General features: G+C 38.4%; 1 protein-coding gene across 1 annotated transcript; it reads left to right on the plus strand.

The window, feature by feature from the left end:
- The first annotated feature begins 1210 nt into the window (after window positions 1-1210).
- LOC101652589 (40S ribosomal protein S15a-like) lies at window positions 1211-1645 on the plus strand. Its single transcript, XM_045292744.1, has one exon. It carries the CDS (start codon window positions 1231-1233, stop codon window positions 1621-1623), a length of 393 nt encoding a protein of 130 aa, XP_045148679.1. The 5' UTR covers window positions 1211-1230; the 3' UTR covers window positions 1624-1645.
- The last annotated feature ends 7518 nt before the right edge of the window (window positions 1646-9163 follow it).

A 9163-nucleotide genomic window follows, 5' to 3' on the forward strand; every position in this document is an offset into this window, starting at 1 on the left:
TCAGAAACACAAACAGTGTCTATGCACATGAACTTCTCCATATAGAATATGCAGAAATCAAATTGACAACACCTGTGAGAAGACATGAGGGAGAAACTCAATACCTCCAGCTAAAACAAGCCAGGAATAGACAAACACGTTGACTTGTAGTGCATCAGTAAATGAAAATGGTGAAGGGTTTACTACCATGGGCTTTACTCGATTCATGTTACTAAGTTGGCTCAAATTTGAGATGCTCGCTCCTCCTCAGTCATATGGTGAGTGCTTTCTAAATCAAGGAGCCTGTGTTAGTCTGGGCTGACTAGAGAAACATATTCATAGACACTCATATGTGTATAAGAAACACAGGAGCAGTTGAATATGGAGAAAACTTCCCCACCCAGTCCAGATCAAGTCCATAAGTCCAATACTAGCCCATATGTCTGATACCAATCTATAAAGTCCTCTTCAGACTCACAAAGCACATGCAATGACACCACATGCAGGCAGATAACAGGCCAGTGGGTGGAAGGTCTTGTGGATCCAGTAGCAGTGTAAGCATCTCAGCACTGGCAAGGGTCTCCACATTTCTCCTCTGGCTCCAGAGCTCTAGTGTAGCTCCATGTGTTTTGTCAAAGGAAAGTTCTCTCAGGGAGAGAGTGTGTGTCCAGCAAGCTATTTATCTCCTTAGCACCTCCAAATGAGGCCATCAAGCTGCGACCTGATTGAAAGGCTAAAGTCCACCCCTTCACTCTTAAGTTTCAAATTGACAACAGCTTATGTCACTACCACAGGACCCATCTCCAGCACTTCCCAGGACAATGTTCTGCTTCCATTCATTAGGCCTTCAGTATCTGACAATGTTTCCGTGCTGTGCCTAAGATTTTTAGTCGCTACTTCCTCCAAAGTATGAAGCCAATTCTTTCTTCATTGTCTGTTCACCAAAGCATACTGAGTCTAAAACATTTACTCTCCTGAACTTTTACAGGAAAATATAATAACCCATGTTTAGAGTGCCTATCTTATAGGCCTCATACGTGGAGAGATATAAACTGGAGGGGGATTTGTGTATATCTTTGTATTTACCACATGTTTATATTTTTGTATTTACCAATGCCACATTTCACATTTTAATCTTGAATAGTAGTAGCCAATATATGTAAAGGCTGCTCAAAATGCTATTTTTAGTCAATTTGGATAAGCATAAAACTAGAAACAATCGTCTTTCCGCCATCTTTCCGTGCCGCCATCATGGTGCGCATGAACGTCCTGGCCGACGCTCTCAAGAGCATCAACAATGCCGAGAAGAGAGGCAAGCGCCAGGTTCTCATCAGGCCATGCTCCAAAGTCATCGTCCGGTTTCTGACTGTGATGATGAAGCACGGCTACATTGGTGAATTTGAAATCATTGATGACCACAGAGCTGGGAAAATTGTAGTGAACCTCACGGGCAGATTAAACAAGTGCGGAGTGATCAGCCCGAGATTTGACGTGCAGCTCAAAGATCTAGAGAAGTGGCAGAACAACCTGCTCCCCTCCCGGCAGTTCGGTTTCATCGTGCTGACGACCTCTGCCGGCATCATGGACCACGAGGAGGCCAGGCGAAAACTCACGGGAGGGAAAATCCTGGGCTTCTTTTTCTAGGGATGTAATGCATCGAAACAAATAAAACGCCGAATGGAAAAAAAAAAACAAACTAGAAACAATCAAATCTCTATCAAGAAACAATGTTGGAGTAAACCATGAACATCTTCAAATTGGAGAATTATGCTGCATTGAAAATTCTTAGAAATAATTCATTATAATACAACGAAGTTAAATCAAAAGAAAATGTTGAGAAAGTGTGTAGTACACCATGGTACTGTACATCTAACATGCAAGGTAAGTATAAATAGTTATTTATCGACATATAAATAAGACAGACTACAGAGAAAGACCAGGAAATCTACTTTCAAACTAGCTAATTAAAACTCTGTGTAGCACAGAATGTTATTTAAGACTTCAACTCCCTTGGAAATCACATCAGAGGGACTGATATCTAAACAAATTAATTGTAAAGGGTAAAGTATAAGGAAAAAGAAGTGGTTAAAAAAAGAAAAATGACAAAGTAGAGATAAAGTAGAAATAGTTAAGACAGAGAGAGAGGGCAGAGGAAACCCTCAATGTGAGGCACTAGCAAAAGAGCAGGAACAGTGCACTGAAACAACTAATGACCAAGAAGATAGTGCTCAATTCAACTTCATTGTCATTGATTTAGTTCTGCTGGGACCAGGCAATAGTTCGTTCTTTTATGCATAGAACCACTATGGATCAGAACTGATGCCAAAACCAAACCAAACTAAACCACTAAGCCAATAGAAAAATGCACTCTAAAATTAACTAAAATGTTCATTTCTAGCTGGAAAAGATAATAGTATAGACAGGATAGACAACATGCTATACTTCTTTTAATATACCCTGTTTGGTGGATTTATGTTCACACCACATCACAGCCCAACATGCTCCTCCTCTTCCTAGAGGAGGCACACATGGACTAAGCCAAACCAAACAAAGCAATGGGCAAACTCACTTCCTTTAAGTCAATTCTGACTCACAGCAACTCCATAAGACAATGTATAACTTTAGTCTTTCTGAGAGTTTAATTTTCCATGTGAGTAGAAAGTCTCATCTTTCTCACACGGAGCTGCTGGAGGTTTCCAACCACTGAGTTTGGTTAGCAGACAATGTGGACCGTAAGCACTACATCACCAGAATGCCTGAAAGTACATGGCGACACATTTAATTCTCCTGACAAGGATCAATGATGTGTGATAACATGTGGACAGTGCTAATAACCAGAAAAGTTCCCCTGAATCTTGCAAGGTGTTGATTGGGTGTCAGTCATGCCAGTATGCAGGCACTCCTAAAGCTAACCTCAGGTTCTTACCTCCCACCTCCAAAACAATCATTCTTCATAAGTACTGTACACCATACCCCAAAGCCTCAGACATCTGGAATCATGCTTATCAGGCCGATTATTTCAAGGGATCAGTGGTTATATTCCAAGAACTGATCAATGGCTAGTTCTGAAGACAAGCCTTTCTTTAAAACGTACAGGATTTAAGCAACACAAGCCTGCTGAGTTAAATTTTTCCTGCTCAGCTCCCATTTCCTCAAATACTATTTGATCTGAAAACAAAAGGACATCTTGAAGAAATTACTGATATGAAATGTGGAACAAGAAACGTACAAGAAGAACTGTCAGAGTAAAATACAGAAGCTACATGTTCATATCGCCAAATATAAAACCACTGAATCTGTTCTGACTCCTATCAACTCCACATGGGGTTTCTGAGGTTATAAATGTGCATGGAAGCAGAAAGTCTCAGTTTTCTTATTTTATGGTTAGTAGCTGAAAACCTACCCCACAGCGACACCAGGGATACACATATACCTACTATGATTAGGTGTCATCAAATCAGATCCATCTCAGAAGGACCCATCTCATAAAGTACTATAGAATAAAGCACTACCGACTCGGTCCCCTCCTACAGACATAACTGTGCTTGAGTCGGCTGTGAGGTCAGCTGTTCCAACCTATCTCACTGAGTCTTCTCCATTTTCGATGACCCTCTAATTTGCCATCTTGGTCCTCCAAGTGGAATTTTTGCTTTGCAATCCTACAAAGAAGTCTTTACAGAAGATTTTTCCAGTGCATCATTTGCTTTCTTGACTGCACATGTGTAACTAATGAACACAATATACATAATAAAGAATGTAGCAAAGATGATTGACATATAACTTTCATGAAATAATTAAAATAGAAAACATAAAATAATCTTTAAAATTTTAATACATGCTTTTTACTGAATCCTGATTCAAAAATGAAGGGATAGAGGATAGGAAGGAGAAAGAATAAGACAGACAAAACAGAGAACAAAGAATGACCAAAAGAAATAGAAATAATCAGAATATGTTGAACAGTCACCAAAAGTTTGATGACATCAATGACTTATTTATTCATTTTAGGCACAATAAAGGCACGGTAGTTTATTTTAGAATGTTTGCTATTTGAAGAATCATTTTAAAAGACTTATTGGAAAAAATAAAAATTGTCCTTTCATAACGTGTTTTGCCTGCAGGTGCACTGGTCTTGGGTAGAGGAAGTGGGATAGGGTACAAGTAAATAAGACTGACCATGACCATTATTGAGTTGAAATTGTGTGATGTAGAAATGAAGATTTGTTATACTTTCTCTCTGGTATGTTCATATTTAAAATTTTTTCCACTAAATATTTATAATAAGATGAAAGAGGAGTAGGAGGAAGAGCAAGAAGAGGGAAAGGGGGAAGCAGAAAGGGAGAAAGATAAGGAAGTCCAGGAACAGAGGGGAGGAAAAGTAGGGAGATTGGGAGAAGGAGTTTTACAATCTGCAACTAAGATATTTTTAAAGTTCTCCCAACATATCCTCATAGAGTCAGCCAAATTTGAAGGAAAAGTTTCCGTAAGTGTCATGTACTAGGGAAAAGCTAATTAAAAGAAAAATCTGATTTATAATTTGAGTACATAAGAGCCATGGATTTTATCACAAAGTATAAAATTACTTTGTCCATAATAATATAATTTTGCACTATATTTATATCAATCTATCACTTTCCACTTCTCATTTGTAGTTGGTTCTCTTTGACTGTTAGAACTTAAAGATTCCTTTTTAAGTTATGAGATAGAGCAAGAATTAAATATAGATCATTTAAGAGTTCTTTCATGGCAGTTATCAGCACCTCCTCTAAAAGATAAAATTTGGATTCCTCAGAATCAGACCCAGGAGGGGCACCATCCAGAACTGCCACTGGACATGCTATTTACAATTGAAAAGCACCAAGTAATCTTATAGTTGAATGAGGTGACAAAGTGAGATAATCATCACAGTCCAGTAGCTTCCAGTAAATGCTCAAGAAGTGAATGGCACGGGTTGTGAGGTCTGCTTTTATGCTAATCAAATCAATGAAGCACTCATTATATGATATATTTATAGTTTATACATCCATAAACTATTAAACATTTAAAAGGAAAGAGCTAATTTCTAATCTAATATTATTTCCTTATCAAACTTTCCCCTTTTAAAAGCAAAGGGAGCCTTGCTGGAGCAGTGAGTATATGTTGGGCTTCAGGGGTCCTCAGAGTTTTTAAACCAGGGGCCAGTTCACTGTCCCCCAGACCATTGGAGGGCTGGACTATAGTTAAAAAAAACTATGAGCAAATTCCTATGCACCCTGGACAAGTCGGCTGCTAAGCAGGACAGGCAATGACAGCAAAAACACCCGGCAGGCCGGATAAATGTCCTCGGAGGGCCGCAATGAAGGTGTTAGCATAAAGCTAGAGTCCAGGTGTTGACAAAATATCATTTGAAATGTTTCAACAAACTGATGCAGGCGTGTAAATACTCACACATCTATGCCAAGAAATTTGAAAGACAGCTACCTGGCCAAACAGCGGGAACAATTTCATATTTGTGTCCATTCAAAGAAAGGAAAAAAAACAGACAGAAGGCAGACATTATTCAACAATATCATTAATATGAAATGCAAGTAAAATTTTGTTGCAGAAAATTTAAAAATGCTGGTAGCAGTGCATTGACAGGGAGCTGCCAAAAATTCAAACCAGATTCAGAAGAGGCTATATAACAAATAATATTGTGATAGCTAGGTTTTGTGTCAGCCTGGCCTGGCATGGCTGGACAATAAGCATTTCTCCCCACAAAACACAGATCACAACCTAATAATGTCTCTTTGGGGGTGTGGAGTTTTTTATATCTAAAATAGAGATGCTGATTAGAACATACTCTTTTTCCTCCTTTCCTTCCACTAGAAAAGATCCTGTGTCTGGTTTTCTTGGCACGGATGCCGGCAGTCCATGATATTGCTTACAGACTATGGGAGCTAACTGATCTACCAATCCATCTGTTTCCATTAGTCTCTGATTTCTGAGCTTTCTAACTCACCAGTCCCAGGCAACCACACAAGTCACGAAAAGCTTCCAGCATAAAATCTGACAACCAAGCTGTGCTTAGCCCCTGATACAACTGCGTGAGCCATTTTTCTTGGAGCAAACTTTCTCTTTACATACATATATATATGTCACTGATTTTACATGCCTAGAAAACAGTCTAACACATTGAGCCAGCATCTTAATTGCTGACAGGTCTTGACTGACATCAGAGGATACCAGAAAGATGTTTACTATTCAAAGGCATTTGATTGGGTGAACCATGACAACAGAGCCTGTTGCCCAACATAAGAGATCCAGAAGACTTCATTGTGTTCACGTGAAATCTGTACACAGACCAAGATGTGATTGTTTAAACAGAACAAAGGTATAGTTTAAAAACAGAAAAAGTGTGTGACGGTTGTATCCTTTCAGCATATTTATTGAATCTGTGTGATGAGGAAATAATCTGAGAAGCTGTTCTATATAAAGGAGGACATGGAATCTGAATTGAAGGAACGTTCATTAACAACCCGATATATGCAGATCCCCTAATCTTGTCTGCTGTAAGCAAAGAGAACTTGACAAACTAACTGCTGAAGATCAAAGACTACAGCCACCAGTCAGTCTGAATCATAACTCAATGTAAAAATAAAACAAGCATCCTTTCAATTGTGTCATTAAAAGACACACAAATGAAGGAAATATTTAAGTTGTCAATGATTTTATATTACATGGCTCCACAATCAACACTCGCAGAAGCAAAATTCACGAAATTAAACATTTCGCACTGGGAAAACATTTCACACAAGCTCTTAGAGTGCTAAGGAGCAATGATGACACTTTGAGAACATAGGTGTGCCAGTAGTTTGAAATCACGCGCTGCTTCTCGGGAGAAAGTTTTGACTTTTTACTTCCTTAAAAATTTTCAGTCCTCTGAAACCCATAGGAGCAATTCTACTCTATCCTATGGGACCACTAAACATCAGCATCAATGTAATGATAGTTTGGTCTTTTGGAGCAAAGTCATGGTATTTCCAATCACCTCATATTCATATAAAATCTAGACAATGAGTAAGAAAGATCAAAGAATTCATATACTTGAAGATGATGTTCACAAAAATTATTACCATGGACTATCAGAGAAATGAACAAATCTGTTTTGGAAGAAGTATAGATTAATGCTTCTTAAAAGTGAGAATATTGAGACTCCGTCTCATGTACTTTGAGCATGCTTGGTAAAGAGGAGGGTCCATGCAACACAGGAAGGTTTGCAAGGAGTGGAACTGATGCAGTGTCTGCAGCCTTGGGGTATAACAGTTTTGAGGATGGCACAGGACAATGTTTTATTGTGTTTGTACAAAAGGTAAATAAATGTCCGTTGAAATTGACTAGAAGTCTCCTAATTACAGCATGAGACCATAATATAGTTTTAATACATAAATGAATCCTTGTGGCAGAAATGATTAACTGTTGTGAAAGATTGGTCATTAGAAACTCCTTAATGGTGGAACTGTAGTTTAGACCTTGGGTTGCTAGTTGCATGGTTGGCCGTTCAAACCCAAAAGATTTGTGACAGAAAGATAAGGCTGTCTACTTCTGTAAAGATTTATGGTCTCGGAAACTCTAATAGGGTCAATATGAGTTACAAAGGGTAATAGTGTCACAGCTGAAAGACCCAGACATCTGGTTCCATATAGTTTACAGACAAGAAAACCCTATGGGCAGTTCTGTACTGTCACATGGAATTGTTCGAAGTTGAAATCAACTGGCTGGTTCCTAACAACAAAAGCAGCAATGATAGTACTACAAAAGAAAAACAAACAAACCTGATGTTTAAAAAAGAAGAAGGAAAAGACAGCAGTACTAACAAAAATAAATCATCATGATTATTTCTGGGAAAAATACGCCAAAAAAAGGTCTAAAGAACAGAAAATCAAGAGAATCACCCAGCAAAAGCAAGTTTTAGTTTTACTGGTGTTTCCTCTCTGGTGTGGTACTTTTCCAATCTGTCTCGTATGTCCAGTGATCTCCGATGCTTCAAATTAGACAATCCTTCAAAAGCAAAGTACTGCCTTAAGAAAAGGCACTGTGGATTGTCTCTGCATTAATCCTGCAAACTGACTAAATTTTTCTGATCATCTAAAAAACAGTGCTATACATAAAAATTGGCCATTACGTGTGATGACAAACATCTAGAAACTATACAAATAAATAAATTCAAAGGACCAAAAATAATTAGACATTCTATCTCACGTCAGCCAGATTAACTACTATGCATGGTTCAACTGGGTTTAAACATTCATAGCTTCCATCATCAGATTTTATTACACTGTCTCATACTGCCTGTCTCTGTCCTGCTGAATGGAAATCAAACGGATGCTGCATATAAGACAAACAGAAAGGGATTTTATTGTTTTTGTTGTCTGTACAGCCAAGGGTTAAAACAGTTTCTCAAGACCAAAATACTACAGAATCCCCCAACTGGAGGCACCTAAGTGCTTTTTCGCTTCTTCCTGGATCCTGAATTCTTCTACCCTGTAACTGATCCTCAATAGCAGTGAGTTGGGATTTGCTCACCCTTACTCTCACTTCGATCTATAAATGGGGGGCTGGCTATCAAGTCATAGTTTCCTGGATGTTTTCAAAATGCACCTCTTGTTTCTAAAATGGATTTAAGGAGAACTGTAGGCCAGATACCGTCTTCCTTTCTGCAAATTTTGGATACACTGTTGGAAAACACGGATATATGAATTGAACAAGCTATGGGACCTGGTGTGAGCTAGAAAAGGCATCCAGCTATTCCTTGTAGAAGGATCTTATGATAGAATGTTTATGACTTGGATATGAATGCAAAATGAGTGTTTGAAATAATAGAAAATGGTCTTTCCACATTTGTTTGTGCACCCATTGTCTTCAGCGATCATGGCAGGAAGGTGAGCATATCAGACTGCCAAATTGTTAGAACAAAATGTTCTCCTGTTGAGTGAGTACTTGAGTAGGGGCCCACTGTCCATCTGTTTCCTTAATACAAACCTATAAATATATGTACATAGATCTATTTCCCCTCATCATATATACATATATTTACATCTGTATATGCTTGTATTTACATCTCTATAACTGCCCTTTGCCTCCTAATTCTTTCCTCTATTTCTTTGTACTTTCCTCTTGTCCCACTATCATGTTCAGCCTTCATTTGGGTTTCAGGAATTCCTCT

Source organism: Echinops telfairi, unplaced genomic scaffold (assembly GCF_000313985.2).
Source record: "Echinops telfairi isolate 266 unplaced genomic scaffold, ASM31398v2 ScPeMD7_2;HRSCAF=8, whole genome shotgun sequence".
NCBI classification, from domain to species: Eukaryota; Metazoa; Chordata; class Mammalia; order Afrosoricida; family Tenrecidae; genus Echinops; species Echinops telfairi.